Below are 20,404 nucleotides of genomic sequence, written 5' to 3' on the forward strand. Positions count from 1 at the left end.
CCAGCGTCTAGTTGAAACGGAGCTTTCAGGTTAAGATGCCGTGGTCTACTGGTGCTGATGTTCCCAGACGTTTCGTCTACTACTGCGGCAGACATCTTCGGTGGTTAGGTATCCTAGGTCGAAGTCTTCTGCTAGGGATACCTGTAGCAACTGATAACCTGATTGGTTGCTTATCCTTATTTATAGAGCCTGGGATTGGCCTGGATGTTCCGTTGTCGTGGCAGTCCGCACCTGTTGGATCTCTGTGGCCTTGGACTGGTCGTGGCGGTCCGCACCTGCTAGATCTCGGTGGCCTTGGTCGTGGCGTACCGTTGTCGTGGCGGACTGCACTCACAGGATTTCTTTCCGTCTGTCGTACCGTCGCTGAGCACAGGTTTAGTATGAGTACTTTTCAGGGCAGGATTCCAGCAGTTGAAGTTGTTGGTATGTTTATGGATTTCAATCACTTCCCGGAATAGACGGGGGAAGTAATTGGATGTGTTACTGAGGATGTCTGTTTCTCCAATCCAGCAATCCAGTGACTGCGGACCGCCGCGACAACAGTACGCCACAACCAGCCCAAGGCCACTGAGATCTAGCAGGTGTGGACCGCCGCGACAACAGTACACCACGACCAGCCCAAGTCCACCGAGATCTAGCAGGTGCGGACCGCCACGACAACAGTACGCCACGACCAGCCCAAGTCCACCGACATCTAGCAGGTGCGGACTGCCGCGACAACGAAGCGCCATGGCCAGTCCAAGGCCACAGAGATCTGACAGGTGCGGACCACCGCGACAACGGAACACCCAGGCCAATCCCCGGCTCTATAAATAAGGATAAGCAACCAGTCAGGTTATCAGTTGCTACAGGTATCCCTAGCAGAAGACTTCGACCTAGGATACCTAACCACTGAAGATGTCTGTCACAGTAGTAGACGAAACGTTTGGGAACATGAGCACCAGTAGACCATGGCATCTTAGCCCGAAAGCCCGTTTCAACTAGTTATTCCCTTATTTTATGATAATGTAAATATACGTTGATTGTCAATTTAGGAACTAAAAAAGAAATGAATTATTGTAATCATGGACATACCTTCACACACAGCAATACTGAGCAAGTATGTGTAATTTCACAACTTTCTTTTAATCAGATACAAAATTTAATTATCCTGTACTTACAGGGTGGAAGTGAAATAACCTTGCAGACTGAAAGAGTTGATAGGGTACATGTAAATGAATGGAAAACCTATATTACGTTTTGTGATTAAATGCACAGTTAATCAGAAAATTAAGTTTGAAGTTTCAGCAGTCCAGCAACATCATTGCTAAAACACTCTACTTGTATACTGTACAGATGTAAGAGGTCAACGAACTTGGTGAGTCTCCATACATAAGCTGCCTAGAATTTTCCACGCGTTCGCTTCATGCAACGGTTTGAATTTAGGGGTTTTCAAAATTAAATTTACACGAAAACCGTGCATGCTATTGAAATATGCCACAGAGATAAATCATTCTTTATTAGATTTCTTATCGATATGGACAAAAATCACGATCCTACTCGCAATAGTTACCGAATAAGAGATTGTTAAACATTTAGGAAAACATTTTTTTCTGAAAAGAAAAAAAAAACTATTAACTTTCCACCAATATGATATTATAGCTTTTGTTACATACAACATGGGGTATTCACTCTGGAAATCTGCAACGCTATTTCACTTCCACCTTGTATAATAGTATTATGAATGAATGAAAATTGAAATCAGTAATACATACATGTCTCGTGATTCTATAAGTGCTGCTGACACAGATTCAGGTTCTTCACGGAAAGTCTATAAACAAAAAAGGAGGATTTTTGACATATTAACTATAATGGACAATACCATTCCATGTAAGTACTCTAATTGTTTTAACAATGTTAAATATTAAACAATGCCATTGGTCGGAATTTTTTAAGTAACTGCGTAACTAGTAGTAGTAGTGGTGGTCATGGCAGCAGCAGCAGCAGCAGCAGCAGTACTGGTAGTAGTTTATTCACGATATAGAATTTTACAAATCATGGCCTCATCGATCTTATTTCTAGATCTTAATCTAATTTCTAATTGAATAGCCGCCCAGAACAAGGTTGTAACCCTCATTTTTCATAAGGTGATTTTTTTCGTGAATAATGGTTGTCAACAATGCGCTATGTGTAGTGCTTGTACTCGTATTAAATCACCACACATGTCTGATTATCAACCTTGCTCTAAAAAATTAATGTACAGTGCAATGTGTTTTTCTCCATTTTTTAAGAATTCCGTATTTGCTTGTTACAACCTTGTTCTGGACAGCTATTCAATTACATTAAAGGCCAATTTATAAATTTAGATCATTGTTACGCAGGACATCTTCTGACACACAAGGTAAGAGGGATTACAACTAAGATAGTACGACGATGATAATAATAATAACAACAACAACAACAGCAATCAAATAATATGTAAATTATCTTGCATATGTTGTGGACTTCAAGATTTCACCATATATATTTGTGAAGTAATAAGCTTTGATTTTTAATACAATATTACAACACAATCTAAAATTAGTAAATTACAATATATGTTAAATATATTATATCGAAGTTATTAATTATTTTTCACTTGCCAAGAAATCATACACAGATAGAATAAACATGTAATTAAATAGGACAGAAAAAAATTAAAAGAAAGAAAGAGGGAGACAGCATTTTTTTTCTCAAAACCAACCTAATACATGTTTGAATTTACGTTACATATGTAATGAATGTTTCTGTTAACCAACCAACATTAAACTAAAAAAATGTACAACATCCAGCCCCTTAGAACTTTTGTTCTTGAAAGCAAACTGAAACAAAGAGCAATAATTCTGGACCACATTCTTCGAATAAGAGTCTACAGATACAACAATTGTAAAAATATCTGGAAATCCAGACTGTTGTTGGTATTATTTCGACTAATATTATTCTAGAAAATTAGCTGGAAATTTCGAAGTGTGTGTCATTTAATTAATGAAATTTTGCTATGGCAGATGTAAGATTTGCACTGAGAGACAGATCTAACAAATCTAACAAATTTGTTATAGGATGCTGAAAAACATTGTTTTAAACCAGATTTATTTATTTTTTAATACCTCCATTTTTATACTGCTTAGTGGAGCGTGAAAGATAAAAAGACATATCTTGCAGTGTTCCTTATGAGGAAAATATACAAAATATTGTTCTTTCCTCAGTAATGAAATTGTCCCTAAACCTAGAAATTAGTGAAACCTGTAAACCAATATTTAAAAAATACAGTATACTGACAGTAATAGGTATTTATGCTTTTAAAGTAATAACACTAGTTAAGAAAACGTTATATCCAGTAAATAAAAAACTACATTCATATAATACAAGAGGACACACAAACTATCATAGAGAGACCATAAACAAAGTGGCAACAGAAAAATGCCCATATATCATACAAATAAACCTATATAACAAATTATCCAAACATATAAAACTGTACAGAATAATACTTTTAACCTGAAACTAAAAAAATTGTCGTACGCCGGTCTCCTTGGTCGTTCCTCTCCGACGTGTTGTCGAGGTGGGGAGGGGAAACGGGAGTGACGTGACAAGATGGCTGTCGCTTGTGGGTGGGGGTAATAATAAGGAACTGTGGTGAAGTTTAAAGGAAAGACTGTTTTAAAGTAACATTTGTTTATTACAGAAATAGCTAACAAAGAAAGTATAACTGAGGTTCCTCCTAGTCCTGTGGTAGGGGTAACGGGAGAGTCGTGATAGAAATTGATAGTTTAGAAATTCGTCCTTGAGGCTTCGATGCGAGGAGAGTTATGAGGGGTGATAGTACAGTACGACTTGAATGAAAGGGAGGTAGGGGTAACGGGAGTGCCTGGGGAAAATCGGCTTGCTTTCATGTGTGTTGTGGGGTGGGCAGGATAACGAGAGAGATGGAATCGGGATGATGGTTGATTCTCTAGGTCGAAGGATCCAACACAGCGTACTGTGCGACTTATCGACGTTCGAGAACACACCCCTTTGGATTCGGAGGATCAACACAGCGTACTATGCGACTTACCGACTCCAAGAGGGGGAGGAATGGTGGCCCCTAGCGTTCGGAGGATCAACACAGCGTACTATGCGACTTACCGACTCCAAGAGGGGGAGGAATGGTGGCCCCTAGTGTTCGGAGGATCAACACAGCGTACTATGCGACTTACCGACACTAGGGGGGGGGGGTTGGTGGTCTCTAGCGTTCGGAGGATCAACACAGCGTACTATACGACTTATCGACACTAGAGGGGGGGAAAACAGGAGAGGACTGTGGTTTATGAACAAGCCGGGATAAGTGGGGAGTTGAAGTCAGGAAGAGAAGTGGATGGGTTGGAGGTGGTGATGAGACTAGTAGCGAGACGAGAATAAAATAAGTTTAGAATACGTAAGAAATGAGGAAGATTCGGCTGGTGTAGGAAAGTATCCAGGAGACAGGGGCGCAGCTTGGCTCCCTGTTCCCGGAGTGGTGGCCGTGTGTAGACACGTCCGAACAAAAGACAACCATAGCGTAAGCCTGGTTGGAAGACTGCTGCCAGTGACGGAGGACGCGTTAGAGCTACCTCTTTGCCATCTGGTGAACGAGTGGCCTGGCCTTGTGTCCAAGCCATATTTATACCCCTCGGAACAATGGTGGTTGAGGACGCCGTTGACGTCACAGTGCCTGGGGGTATCTATACTGCCAACGAGACTCGTCGCCGCGCGATCCTTGCTTTCTCCCTCACAAGAGGGAAAAAAGCGAGCCAACCTGCTTTCTGAGAGAGAGAAAGCAGCGACTCTAATTTGCGCGGGTAGGTTTGAACCGTTTAAAGTCGGACGCACGGGCATCGAGAATTGATATACACAACAAAATACTTGACAGAAAAATGCCCATACAGACTAGAAGAGCTACTGCATTGAGTACATGATTCATACATTGCAATTATACTGTAGGTGTATTTACTCTGTGTTTATAAATATATCAATTATTCTGTCAAGTTATATTAATAATTTTAAGAATTGTATTTAATTATATTGTATTCACGTTTAAGTTCCTTCTTTTATTATTTAGGTGACTGGATGAATTCTCAACGTTTCTTAAGGTCATTCAACATTTCATAAAACAATTTATTGTACAGGACAGCGAAAAAGCAGAAAAACTAAATTCCTATTATGCCACTGTTTTTGGGATGAGGGCAATAATACCAAACTTAGCTTCTGTGGAAAATACGGGTCAGTTTTCTATCAAGCCTAAGTACATAAGGAGAAGGATTTCTAAATTGAAAACTCATAAATCAGTAGGACCTGATGGTATCACCGGAGACATGTATTTGTATTTAATATTCATAATGAATCTTAATGTATTTGAAAAATAAAAATTGTTTGCAGAAACATTTTTAAACAATTCTTGAACTGTTGTATCTCACTGTGCATAGGGCCTACCTTCCTCCTACATGTAACAATAGAAACAGTTTAGTGTTTTTCGTCAGACAATATTTTTTCAAACTAATAGTGTCTCAAGAGATGTTTATTTATTCTGTGTATTCACTAGACACAAAAATTGTAGGCCTTCTGTACAAATCTGTTCCACTATTATTCGACCACCAGTAAAACATTAGCAATTCCTGTTGTAATATTATAGCATCACTACCAAAACTCTTATCATTACTAGCATGGGCAACAGCAGCAAGTGTGATAGAAAAAATTTCAGTTGGTACTAAACAAGTGTACTGATCCTGATAATGATAATGATAATGGTGGTGATTTATTATGATAGCGGTAATACTGTAATGCTGATCTGGCAGTGGTAACAGGAATGATTGCTGTGTTGGTGGTGATAGCAGTGGTAGTGATGTTATTGATGGTGGTGTTCTGATGGGTTGAGTTGGTGGTGGCAGAGAATTTCTTGATACTGTTAAAAATCATTGCTGGTATAATAATAATAATAATAATAATAATAATAATAATAATAATAATAATAATAATAATGATTTATTTTAGCTGGCAGAGTTAAGGTCGTAAGGCCTTCTCTTCCACTCAACCAGCAAAAAGCATATATACATATGCATGAACTTACAAAGAATTCAACAATTTGATTTAGATGAGAGTTACATGTATACAAGAGTTATTTACGAATTAAACAACAAAATACTATGAACTATTAATTAAACACTGAAATAAACTATGTAGCAGAATTAAGCAAAAATACATAGAATGTTAATATATTTCAAATAATATTAGATAACAGAAAGAGATTATTATGAGACAATTTTGAAAATACAGCACTATCAGGATGATATCTAAAGAAAGAAGTAACAATGTAGTCAGTGATAGTAAGATTGGAGTGAAATGCTAATAAGGTTATCTTTTAAGCTGTTTTTAAAGGTGTTTATTGTCTTGCAGCCCCTAATACTTTGTGACAATTCCATTGACGCGAGGTGGATACTGTAAAAGATGATGAATAACAAGATGTTCTATGAAGAGGTATACTTAGCGTGCCACAGATAAGTGATCTGGTGTTGAGGTGTGCAGAATTCGAAAGAGTAAAAACAAAGAGTGTAAAGTTCTGCATTCTTTAAGTCGGAGCCACGAAAGACTTGCGAAGGACGGTGATATGTGATCATATCGTCGGATGTTGCACACGTATCTGACGCACATATTCTGAGCTCACTGTAACTTGACTGACAGTTCAGAACTTAGGTCACTTAACAAAACGTCACAATAATCGAAGTGCGGCATTACTAGGGTTTGTACTAGGGTAAGTTTTAGTTACTGGGGCAAGAAGTTCCTCAAGCAACTCAAACAGTGAATGGAGGAACAGATTTTTTTTATCGTTTCTTTAACTTGAAATTTCCAATTTAGATTATTATCGAAAAAGAAGCCAAGATTTTTTACGACAGATGAATAAGGGAATAGCGTGTTGTTAAGGGTAACAACTGAAAGATTACTAACAACTGAAAAATTATTGAAGGTAGTATCAGTGTGTTCCTTAGTTATTTAACGACAATGTATGCTAGGTTATTTAGAACCGATGTGTTTAGTGATTGTGAGATAGTATTTGGCGAGATGAGGCCGAGGATTCACCATGGGATTACCTGATACCCACCTCAAAGTTAGGGAAAAACCTTAGAAAAGCCCAACCAGCCAACCAGGCACTCAGTCCAAGCGGAAATTGAAGCCAACACTTGAGTACAGGCCTGAATTAGGATTATCGTGGTGGTGGTGATTTTGATTGTTGGTAGCAACACTGTGAATGCTGGGAAACATGGGCGTAATGATGAGTGCGTCATACTTATCATCACAAACACAACTGCTGTGTTACCGCCACCACAGCCACAACCACCACTACTACCACATTCACTATCGCCAACATCACTAAAGCCACCACCATAGCACAGTCGGCTAAGGTGCTTGCCTGCCGATCCAGAGTTACACTCGGGCGCAGGTTCGATCCCCACTTAGGCTGATTACTTGGTTGGGTTTTATCCAAGGTTTTTCCCAATCGTAAGGCTAATGTCAGGTGATCTAATGCGAATCCTAGGCCTCATATCACCAAATATTATCTCGCTATCACCAACCCCACCGACGCTAAATAACTTATTTGATACTGTGTCGTTAAATAACCTAATAAAAAAAACACCACCAACATAAACTGCCAGTACCATCATTACTGCCATACCAACACAAAAACATCACCCTCACTGTCACCAGCAATGACATTACACCACTAATGCCACAACAAAGAGTCATTAGAATAATAGTTGGAGCAAAGGCTAGAGAATCATGTAGATTATTTTTAAAAAATTAGAGATTCTAACCTTAACAAATCAATACATATACTCTATAATAAATTTCCTCTTATGTAATAAAGAACATTTTCCAACTAACTCAGCCATACATAGTATAAATACCCGCAGAATGAATGATTTTCATATGCCATCATCAAATTTATCATGCTATCAAAGGGGAGTACATTACATGGCAATAAAAATGTTCAATAGTCTTCCTGAAGACATTAAGAATCATAGCCAAAACTCTGCATTATTTAAGGTAAAACTAAAAAATTACTTAATATCTCACACTTTCTATTCTGTAGATGAATTCTTGACATTTTACAGTATTGTGTAAATATTTTAATACCGGTACTGTTAAATGGTAAATATTACATTATGTAAAATATTATTGTTATTAAGGTATTAATTCTGTACATATTTCATATTTGCATTTTATATGTATTGCATTTATATTTAAACGTAAGAATTGGACAAGTTCTTTATTCTATGCTATAAAGCAAATGTAAGAATGTTATGGAACGAATCTATCTATCTATCTATCTGTCTATCTGTCTATCTGTCTATCTGTCTATCTGTCTATCTGTCTATCTGTCTCTCTGTCTCTCTGTCTCTCTGTCTCTCTGTCTCTCTGTCTGTCTGTCTCTCTGTCTGTCTGTCTGTCTGTCTGTCTGTCTGTCTGTCTGTCTGTCTGTCTCTCTGTCTGTCTGTCTCTCTATCTGTCTATCTATCTATCTATCTATCTATCTATCTATCTATCTATCTATCTATCTATCTATCTATCTATCTATCTATCTATCTATCTATCTATCTATCTATCTATCTATCTATCTATCTATCTATCTATCTATCTATCTATCTATCTATCTATCTATCTATCTATCTATCTATCTATCTATCTATCTATCTATCTATCTATCTATCTATCTATCTATCTATCTATCTATCTATCTATCTATCTATCTATCTATCTATCTATCTATCTATCTATCTATCTATCTATCTATCTATCTATCTATCTATCTATCTATCTATCTATCTATCTATCTATCTATCTATCTATCTATCTATCTATCTATCTATCTATCTATCTATCTATCTATCGATCCATCCATCTATCTATCTATCTATCTATCTATCGATCCATCGATCCATCCATCCATCCATCTATCTATCTATCAACTATAACAACTACCCCCTACAGCCATCACTGATGCTGCCGCCACCACCACCTCCACTACACCAATGCTACTGTAACTACCACCATCATGGATGGAACAAACCTGTTATAATGTGTTGCAAATGTATATTTTTTGCTGCTATGTTATACCTAGGTACACTGCAGCTGCCTAACTTGCACTTGCCATTGTTACTTACACTGGCGAACAGAGCTAGCTTCACTTTTGCTATGCTAAATATACTAATGATTCTGAAATTTCACGCAGTTAAATTTCTTGATTTAATATTAGCACAAAACTTATGTAAGATTACCTGATCAATTTCGGGTTCGATATGTGGTAAATAATCAACTAATGTGATTTTCCCTTCTGGAACTCTTATAACATCTCCGTTCTGATCTAGGTGTTCAGTGATATCAATGGCAGGTGGTTCCAACATGAAGTCTTCTTCATTAAATATTACAGACTTTCTTCTGCCTCCTGTTCAGGCATAAATAGAACATTATACACTAAGACATTCTGAATTTTGTTACATGAAAGCATAAAACAATATTCAAGTACGTACATTAATACCTGTAACTTTAATTAAAAAAAAATACTGTGGCAATTACCTTCAGGCTGAACTGCAGGTTTTCTCTTGACTGCTTTCTTTCTGGTCTTGACCCTTTTAAGGAAGTTAATTAAATTAATATTTTCGTAACAAAAAGCTATCTGCTGAATAATGTTATGCTAAAAGAATTTCACACCAGAGATTCTTTTACAAACAATAAATTAAAGTATCACAACCAATCCATACTCTCACTAAAACTGTATAACTCCAGAACTCCATGATCTTTGTGAGATTCCGACATTTGGCATTGTGCAAGATTACTGTCCACTAAACAAAGTTTCAGAAAGTAGTAAAGTCATGAGAATAGTACCGGTATAAAATTAATGCCTTAAAATTTGAGATCGCCATCATATATGCCTAAATAAAAAAAAAATAATAAAATAAATTAATAATAATAATAATAATAATAATAATAATAATAAAATAAAATAATAAAAAAATTCATAAAGGACATTAATCACAAAACATTCATACATGCACTCTTATTAGTGTTGATTTCATGCACAAAGTGAATGTGTAAATAAGGAAACTATATTTCATACCCTTCTTCTTCCAATGAAATGCCAAATTTTGGCTTCAGGAGCTCACCTATGGAAAGAAAAAGTACACGTTTCATTAAAATTAAGGATTGTACCACAGTCTACTATATACAGTCACGAAGCTTGAGTTTTGAGGGTGCTAGAAACAATAGACTGTGACGGTACTATTTTGCATTGCCTGTAATGAGGCTATATTAGCGATCCTAGTGGTGAGCAACTACCTAATGTTTGCATATTTATTACGTATTGAGCTTCGCGACTGTATATACTAGACTGTGACTGTGCCATATATCAAGAACATATCACTCTCCTAATATAATTCTCCTCACATTTAAAAGACCGAAAGCAAAAGGTAGAAATGAGTCCTTACCTCAACAAAAGCCAAAAGGAAGTAAGTCCAAAATCTCTATTTTGATATATGGTGACATGAATGTTCCACTTTGCATACAGCATTATGACTTACAGTAAAATGGGGTGAATAGCAACAAATTTTCGGGAAAAAGATCAAATTGTTTTAGTGAGGGAACATATCATTTCTATTGAGGGAAAATATTGAAATATATACGCAACTATCCATCCCTGCAATTCGGGAGTACCAACATCAAAACAAGTATAAAATACTATATATGAATCAACCACAACCTAAAAATCCATATATTGGATCTTACTTCCTTTTGGCTTCTGACGCTCTTTGGCAACCTGGAATGACATCACTTTACTTGAATATAAACTTAATCAATATGCTGTGTTTTTTTTTTTTTTTTACTTTTATTTCAGTTATTACTCGTTAATTTTATCCGAATATTAATGCGAATTTTTTTAATAATTACCATCATAAACTCTTCCCTCTATATAGCCAATAAACAAAGATGGATTCCTCCCAGTATCTAGACTTGGATTAATATGGCAGAATGCCACGTGGAAGGAGAAATCTCCTCAAACAAGATTCTGTTGTACAGAAACAGAAGAAAAACTAATCAGCCGGTACTGGTAGTAAGCTTCTGAGCACATTGTTATGGATATTGTTGGGCCCTGGGGAAGTAAGGAGACTTCTCGAGTACTGTCTGCAGTTTAAGTTTGAATGGTGTATTATAAGTAATACAGTACAATATTATTTTTGTGTAATACAAAACATAACTGTGTTTTTCAACAGCCTGATTATATCATAAAAATTCTGGGTCAAAATTATTGAGCAAAAGAGTTAGGGATAAGCTTACATATTTCAATATTGTATCAGCAGCAATTATGCTGTTATTGGAAACAACTATGTTTCCCCATAGTGTTAGCTGGAACATTCTTTATTGGAGATGAAATGTATATTGTCCAATACCGGTACTTTTTTGTGCACATAACATCTTAGCACAAAGACGAGGAGACAGAATTTCAGTGGATTGGATGGCACTCAAAGAGGCGTAGGGAGGGTCTCCAATCCTTTAATGCAACTTGGCTTACAGAACAGACAGGGACTGGTCAATTCTGCTTCTCTTATCACTTCAATGGTTAAAAAAGAAATCACGAGAGATGGCTCCACTATTGCATTCCCTGGTCAACTTGATGAAACCAACTCTACCGAGAGTTAATATGATTAGTTTTCAATCCCAGTTGTGTGGTACCACCCAAAATGAAATAAATAAATTTCAACTTACTATTGAAAGTATCCAATTGTATTTTTTCAGCCATCACAACTCCATAATACAATTTATTGCAAAGGTACAAAGAAAATCCTTTTCCAGAATCACCAGGCAGATCTGCAGGATAGTTCCCATGAACAATACTTGTAAGGTCATTGCTGAAATATATATGTATAAAAAATTATTAAAATATTTTCTTATATAAACAATCAATTTAACTTATGTACTTGCAGTATAGGAAACTATTAATGTCGTTTTGAATTAATGTTACATTCTTACTTTAAATGGAAATTAAATACAGCACTTCATGGAAAAAGTGGTAGATCTGATATTTTTTATGACTTACACACTAGATGGTAAGTGATCAAATTGTTCTCTCAACATTTTGCTTCTAAGGAAACAATTCCAGATGTCCATTTCATATGGGGTTGTACTCAAGATATATTTTGGGAGTTATGACCAAGAAAAAGTAAATTACAGGAAATTAGGTTCCAGGTTAGACTGACTATGAATAAATATTGCTCAATTTGTGAAATCACTTACTTTTCACCCTTTAGTACAAAAAAACAAGTAGGATTTAAGAGTGATTAGAGTATTGTCAAATTTTTAAGTCGTCAAGAGTTTATTTAAATTTTATTCTTTACTGCTGAACATTAAATGGAAGGAAGCACAAGATCTTCTGCAGTTCGAAAGAGATTTGTTTTTAACTCGTTTTGAATTTGATCTCAGTTATTTTCTTTCAGATTTTTAACTAATTGACTTTTGGGTATGGTTTCTCAGAGTAGCCTACTTCAATTTCCTTTGCAAAACTCATACAGCTTATCACGTTAATACAGTATAATGACAAGTCTCTCAGCAGGTTAAGTTGTTACATGGTTATATAAATAAAAACTAATAAAATACTATTCAGATTCGCTTCATCACATCGTTATGCTCATACATGTACTTATTTTTTATTTATATTTTAATTTGTATTCCATTCAAGCACTTCTTCAGAGGGAGGTATCCTACATTTTGATGTTGTTACAAATGGTGAAATTCACTTCACTGATCCTTCCCGCCCACCCCATTTATGTTCATCTGAAGACAAAGGTAGACCAAATCTTTTAAATGTCGTGAATTTTTATATTCATTGCCAGTAATGGAAAAAAAATATATTCTTCTGAATAAGCCACATTGCTTACTCCAGGTTAAATAAAGCTGTTATTATTATTATTATTATTATTACTACTCCCTCACACAGAATGATGTCAGTACTCTTTATTGAAATTTATATTGCCTTGAGTGGAAAGAACAGGCATCACCTGAAAGGACAGTGTCAATAAGACAATGGAAAATCAAGAGCAATTTGAAATAATTCACTAAACTTGTAATATTATATCCATTTTAGTTTTTTAATCATTAACATATATTATAATGTACCAAAGAAATTAATAAAATTAATAAGCATGATGTTACAGAATACAACAGCTAAAGTTAAAATACATAATAAACTCAGATAAATTTCCAAGTGATCTCTGGAGTTAAACCAGGGCTGGGCACATTGCGTGATTCTGAGAAATGAGCGCTGTGTGCTTTAAAGAGCAGGTCTTGCGAGCGCTCTGACGTATGCATACTGTACGTCATTCAGTGTCGGTGCAGTGGTGACTCTGCAGTATGATGGCGAACTTTGAAGACGGAGCTTCCGCTCATACACTAAAGCATCCTGCTACTCCCAATGCTTTTAATGTATCATGGGAGGAGGAGTTCTTTTTGGTAGAGAGCAGTGGATTAGCAAAGTGTTTAATTTGATTAAGAGGTTCAATATCCAACGACATTATTCTTTACAACATGCTACTGAATATGACAAATATGTGGTAATGAACGCCATAAATTAATACAACTTAAAGAAAATGTTTCTCAGGTACATTATATTAGAGTATCTATTTGATATTTACATTGCATTATAGGTTACTATACATTTAGTAATATATAATTTTAAATTATACAAGTATTATGATATATCATAGTATAGTATATCATAATATTTGTATAATTTAAAATTATATATATTACTAAATGTACTATAATAACTTATAATGCAATATAAATATCGAATAAATACTCTAACATAATGTACCTGAGAAACATTTTCTTTAAGTTGTATTAATTTATGGTCATATCATATCACATCATATATCATCTCATGTCATATCATATCATATTATATCATATCATATATTATATTATATATTAACAGAATGACAATAATGCACTTAGTGAATAGGCTATGAGAATTAGCTACAAAATTTGCCACGAAATTGCAAAGGAATTGAAAACATTCAACGAAGGTAATTTCAAGCGATATTTAATTATATTGGTAGATGAACTCTGTCCACAGCAAGTAGGGGAAGTGGAAGCCATACGCCTGTCTCGTAGAACCGTGGTGAGGAGATTGCAGTATGTGCGTATGGGTTATGTAAATAAGCCTAAAGATTTGTGTATGTGCACAGAGTGAAATTTATTTCATTAAATTAATAAGAGTGTTATAAATTCTGTAATGTACAATGGATTGATGTAATATCCTTATAAACTATTATGTACTGACAGACTGAATGACTAGAACAACCGTGGCTCTTGTTACATTAATGCAGGGAAGGTAGCTGTAATGCGAGTCCGCCACTGCGTGAGCGTTCTGCTCTGGCTTGGAATTGAAGTGCCTTGCGGAGCGAGAGCAGCTCTGGCGGACTAAATGGAGCCGCTCTCGTGCCTGGCCCTGAGTTAAACAGCAACATTAATCAGTCTAGTAATAGATCTAAATAACAAAGGAGCTAGATTTAAGAGGCAACATAAGCACAAGATTGAAGCAATGCGTAGCCTATGCAGACGACATACAGGTACTGATAACAGCAAGGACAAAGCAAGCATTAGTTGAAATCATGCTGGATCTTAAAGAGCAATCAATGCAATATGGATTAATAATAAACAACGAGAAAACAAAATACCTCAAATGCTCTGCCATGCAAAAAGATGTAAATAATTTGAACCTAGATAATGTGACACTAGAAGGAGTGAAATCCTACAAATGTCTTGGATCCAAAGTGAACTCTAATAACACCATCGAAGAAGAGATTAAAGAGAGAATTAATTTAGGTAATAAAGCTTACTTTGCGAATATACGGAGGCTATTTAAAAGTAAACTTGCATCAAAACAAGCAAAACTAAGATTATATTACACAACAGTTACGCCAGTTGTAACTTACGCTAGCGAAACCTGGATCCTTAAAGAAGAAGCTACTCAAAAACTTCTAATTTTGGAAAGAAAGATGTTGAGAAGGATTTCTGATCCAATTAAAGAAAGAGATGGCAGCTGGTGAATTCGAAATAACATGGAACTCAATAAATTAATACAAAACCATAACATAATTAATCATATAAAGGCACAAAGACTAGCTTGGTTCTGGCATATCAATAGCATGGATGAAGATAGAATAGACAAGAAAATTTATAATTGGAAATCTATGAATATAAGGAGTTGAGTAAGACCCAAGAACAGATGGAAAGATGATGTGATAGAGGATATAAGAAAGCTGGAATTAAGGAATTGGCCAAGACTCATCCAAGACAGAAATGAATGGCGGAAAATAGTTGAGGACAAAACTTCTACGAAGTTGTAGTACCTGATGAAGAAGAAGAATCACTAACACATTAGACATCTGGAATTTGCAAACTCCTTAATATGGCCGCTGCGACAAAAATGGATGCTGAAACACACTTTTCCGAAGAAAAAAATCGAAAACGGTTTTTTCTATCTTTCCTTTCTTTCTTACTTTTTTTTTTAGCATTACAATACTTTCTGCTTATATTTCATACAATGAGAAAGTAATGAAAAATAAAGTTACATTTACCAGGAAATAAGTACAGGATACATAAAAGGGAAATATTTGGAAAAAGTATCAATATTGGCCTACTGAATCCTGGAATATTAAAGAACATGAAGTAATATGAAAGAAATCAATGAGAGGCACGTAGTTAGAGGTTACAGTATTATTCATAAACAATGAGGAATTACAATGTACCGGTATCAGTGCTATTACAGACTACCATAATAATGTAAAGTACTGAATATAAACTCCATACTTACATGACATCAGAAAGAGGAATATTCAGCACCTCTTTAAGGGTCACTGTCATGTTATTTGCCAATAGCCATATAATTGCAAATCTCCCACGGGCCTTATGACACAACAGATCATATGAGTAAAACATAGTTCATTAAACAGTTCTGAAATCATGAAATGAATTACAATAATTTTCAATTATGTAATTAGCTTTACTTCAACTTATAATATGAATAAGAAATGTTGAGGTAATGAAACAAATGGCATTTTCAAGTAAGGTTTAAAATTTTTCATTAAGCTAAGAAAAATCGTAAAAAAAAAGATTCAATCATATCTAAATTTTCACATCTGGACTATCTGTCCTTTCTAACAAATGACAAAAGATTGGGAGAGATTTTATAATTAATGTAACAATTATGTCAACATATAGGCCTAAGCGATTTATTTGACAGCTGTGGACTTCACGTCTTCCCGAGTGAGTCTGATCATCAGTAGACTGAGGATTTACACGAAAATGCATTTTTTTATTCAAATCTTATATTTAAGAAATACTCTTTTATTTCTGCATTTCAAACAGAGACTAATAGAAGATCAGTCTTACTTTGCATATTGAGCATATTTCAACAATTTTGTTGAAAAATTTATATTTTGATTTAATATTTCACCTCACAAAAAGTTTCGAATATACACAAAAAAAAAAGGGATTGCGATTACACGTTACCAACTGTATTTATCAGACAAATACATAACTTGGAATGTAAAGTGTGTGTAAACAAAAAAAGTGTTTTTTTTTTCCAATATCACAGAACAATTACAATAATTAATAACAAAATTAAATTAATGCTGTCTCTGACTGGTGACGATTTATTTCTTTTCACTGCAGCTTGGTACCGTGCATGGCCCCCATTAGCATTGTTAACATGCTGTGGTATGCTTGTAATCAATGCGCTGATGTCATTTTGAAGAAGGTGGTCCCATTCCATTTGGGCAGCTCTTATGAGATCTGAAAGCGTTTCTGGAGGTTCTGGACAATTAGCAATTGCTGTTTTCAACTTGTCCCAGACATGTTCAATGTAATTCAATTCAGATTGCTGATATAAGCATCTCGCACGATTCCCTTGCAGGTTGTCCACAATGAGCCCAAGCATTATAATCTACTAAAACAAATCCAGCACCATACTGGTTTCGAAATGGTTGGACAAATGACCACAGGACCTCAGCAACATACCTGTGGTTATTCAACCACCCTGGAATAGATACTAAAGGTGTACGATGCCCAAACATTATTCCAGCCCAAAACCACATTCAAAGCCATAAAAGTCTTGAACATTCTGGAAATTTCTACCGTATCCTTTATGTCTCCACTCTCTCTGCCGTCATGTATCTGGTCTAATTTCTATCCGTGTTTCGTCTGCAAATAATACGTTGTGCCATTCACCAAATCCTCAATTCAGATGTTGGATAGCCCATCTTTTCCTCTCCCTATGATGTTGACGATTGAGTGGGACACATCGCATAGGCTTGCATGACCGTAGTTGTGCACTGTGAAGGCGATTTCTTACAGTTTGCATGCTTAAACGGACTCTAGTTGCCCTCAAGAGGTCATTTTATAAATCCCAAGCGGATGACGTTGGTCTCCTCAACGCATTTGTTTGGATATATCGGTCCTGTCATGCCGTTGTCAGTTTAGGGTGACCTGTGCTCCTTCTGTCGGCCACATCATTGGTGTTATACCTTTTCCATGTTTTGGAAACTGCACTTTGTGTAACCTCAACCATGAGAGCTATGTCGGGATTCTTTTATTATAGGATATCGCTTAATTTTCGTCAAGTTTGACAAACGATGACGTCAGAACACTGACGTCACAACATGGCCGACGTAAACCAACACGATGAGTAAATAAAACTCACTGAGATATCACCTCAACTAAGAGCGTATTCCGAATCTCAGCGGTGAGCAATCTGAAGGCACCACGGTGTTTCGAATTTCACCGATGGCGACACTGATGCTCCACCAGTGTCGCACTGGTGCCATCAGCTTGCAGAGGTGGTGGCAGTCTCCATCAGTTGGCATCAGTGAATCTGATTGGTTCTTGTATAGGGCGGGAATTAGCAGACGAATGACATAGTGCACTGTTGTATCATGGCGGTGTGTTCTGCTGTATTGTTTGTAATGAGTCTGGCACAACGTAAAACCAATATGTTAATGGCTTAAGAGCGAACATGTCAACGGACCAGTTATTACTACCGGTTCAAGAAATAAATTGTTTATGCTCTTTTCTTTGAACGAGATGGCAGCACGGAAATTTCGCAAAATTTTGCTAGCATAGCAGACAACAACTTATACAGTCGCCATGACAGCCATCGATCCTTCCAGCAGTTGTGTTCCTATTTCTCTGCAGCGTGACGTTATTGTTGTCTACCGGTCCGATGAGATTCGGAATATGCTGTAACCCACTAACCTTCTCACATACGTCGACCACATGATATCACCCCATTCTCCAATCTAGCCAACATATATTCTCATAAACACACTACCGATATCCTATAGTCATATAGACCCAAAATATGGGAATATGTAGGGCACTAATATTTTAAACATTTTGCCGTGTCTACAGGATAAACTTGAAACTGTGCCTAATTGGGCTATTTAACCTTCTGATAATGCACAAAATTGTTTTTAACGTTGCTTGAATCTAATATAATTTTAACATTGTAAGTGAAGAAATACACTTCACTATTATATTCCGCCTCAAAGTAAGGCAAGAGTTTATATTTGGTGTTACACTTACAACACTTTAATTTAAACAATTATTTTCAAAACAACAGAAAAAATATTTACTTACAAGACCTTTAATCTACAGTGGTTAATTTAACATTTGCGGCATAAACTGTGTACCATATCAAGTGATTCAGACTCTACTATATAGGCTCAATATAAACCAAACAGGAACGTGGAAACGACTGTTTTTTCGAAAGAACAGAGAGTTATAAAGTATAAACACATATATAGAGAACACGTACAACAATAATTACAGCCCAGATCCTGATCGGTGTCCATTAGAATTTCCTCTTCCCGCCGAGATAAGAAAAAAAAAAAGTCACACTCAGCATTGCCAACTCTGCGGGTTGACTGGATTAGGGCTAGATCGCACAATTCCTTCAAAATTGCCATATTTTTCATTTGGGGATCGTATACTATACTTTTTTTTTTAAGATGGGACGTGACAGGAGCGTTGCGATCGGAAAAACAACTGAATGTCACATAGCGTGGTAGGCCTGTTGCTATGGTAATAACGGTTGTGTTGCCAAAGTTACCGTTTCCACGTGGCGAGTGCTTAATAGCTCTCGTGGCGACATTTATTGTACACACAATGTTAGCATTGGTACGTTTCGTGTTCAATTCTCTGTCGATTTTTGTATTGTTTTCATACCTTCGCGTCAATTGTCAATTAATGTTTTAACATCAGCCATCTTAACGTAAATTGCTATTCTTATTTTTTTGAAAGATGGGACATGACAGTTTGGCGGCCGAGCTTGGAACTACTGTGCCATGTTGCCCAATATGGACTGCCAAGCTGCCAGCTGATGGAAATTAGGAATTGTCGTTAAGATGGTTGACGTTAAAACATTCATTGACAATTGACGCGATATCTAGATAACTGCTCAAAAGTATGTTCAAATTCCTCATAGAAGCTGTCCTTTATATGGTCGTCTTTCTCTTCTGTAGGGGCGTGAGCATTTATAAGTACGATATCGCACCTTCTACCCTTAGGCACTTTAACTTTTTTTTTTGAAAGATGGGACATGACAGTTAAGCGGCCGAGCTTGAAATTACAGTGCCATGTTGCCAATATGGACTACCACGCTGCCAGCTGATGGTAGCTAGCAATTATCGTTAAGATGTCTGACGTTAAAACATTCATTGACAATTGACGCGAAGGTAAGAAAACAATACAAAAATCGACAGAGAATCAAAGACGAAACGTGCCAATGCTAATATTGTGTGCACAATAAATTAGCCAAGAGAGCTATTAAGCACTCGCCAAATGGAAACTGTAAGTTTGGCAACTCAACCGTTGTTACCATAGCAACAGGCCTACCACGCTATGTGACATTCTGTTGTTTTTCCGATCGCAACGCTCCTGTCATGTCCCATCTTTCAGAAAAACAAGTATAAATATGATAACCTGTCACTGATAAATTCGACCGTTTTTACTGCTGATTTTATTTTTTATGAACAAAGAATCCTGTTCCTAATTGGTGATTATTGTTTCCTTCCCCATAATACAACAAGTAATCTCCTATTTGTGATATGCCATTCCCATCTACCTAACCTCTTGTACTCCCATGAAGTCTATTCTATATCTAGCTAGTTCTTTTGCTACCAATATTACCTCTCCTGTTCTATAAAGACTAGTTACGTTCCAAGTGCCAAATCTCATAACCTTATTCCTTTGCTGTGGTCGTGCCAGAGAATCAGTCCCATTCCGAGGCTTATTGTAGGGATTCGTACGAGCGGTTTTTTTTAAG

At 36.2% G+C, this 20,404-nt stretch overlaps 1 protein-coding gene across 1 annotated transcript in view; it reads right to left on the minus strand.

Moving 5' to 3' along the window:
• The window catches only part of LOC138708189 (uncharacterized), a 43,081-nt gene extending 23,959 nt beyond the window's left edge, over positions 1 to 19,122 (minus strand). The window contains exons 1-7 of the mRNA XM_069838470.1: positions 18,718 to 19,122; positions 15,896 to 16,036; positions 11,788 to 11,930; positions 10,145 to 10,190; positions 9,604 to 9,656; positions 9,306 to 9,472; positions 1,755 to 1,810 (exon numbers count right to left, since the gene is read on the minus strand). Coding sequence (XP_069694571.1) covers positions 1,755 to 1,810; positions 9,306 to 9,472; positions 9,604 to 9,656; positions 10,145 to 10,190; positions 11,788 to 11,930; positions 15,896 to 16,020 — 590 coding nt within the window. The 5' untranslated portion in view covers positions 16,021 to 16,036; positions 18,718 to 19,122. The remainder of the gene's footprint in view (positions 1 to 1,754; positions 1,811 to 9,305; positions 9,473 to 9,603; positions 9,657 to 10,144; positions 10,191 to 11,787; positions 11,931 to 15,895; positions 16,037 to 18,717) is intronic.
• Positions 19,123 to 20,404: the final 1,282 nt, after the last annotated feature.

Source organism: Periplaneta americana, chromosome 10 (assembly GCF_040183065.1).
Source record: "Periplaneta americana isolate PAMFEO1 chromosome 10, P.americana_PAMFEO1_priV1, whole genome shotgun sequence".
Classification (NCBI taxonomy): domain Eukaryota; kingdom Metazoa; phylum Arthropoda; class Insecta; order Blattodea; family Blattidae; genus Periplaneta; species Periplaneta americana.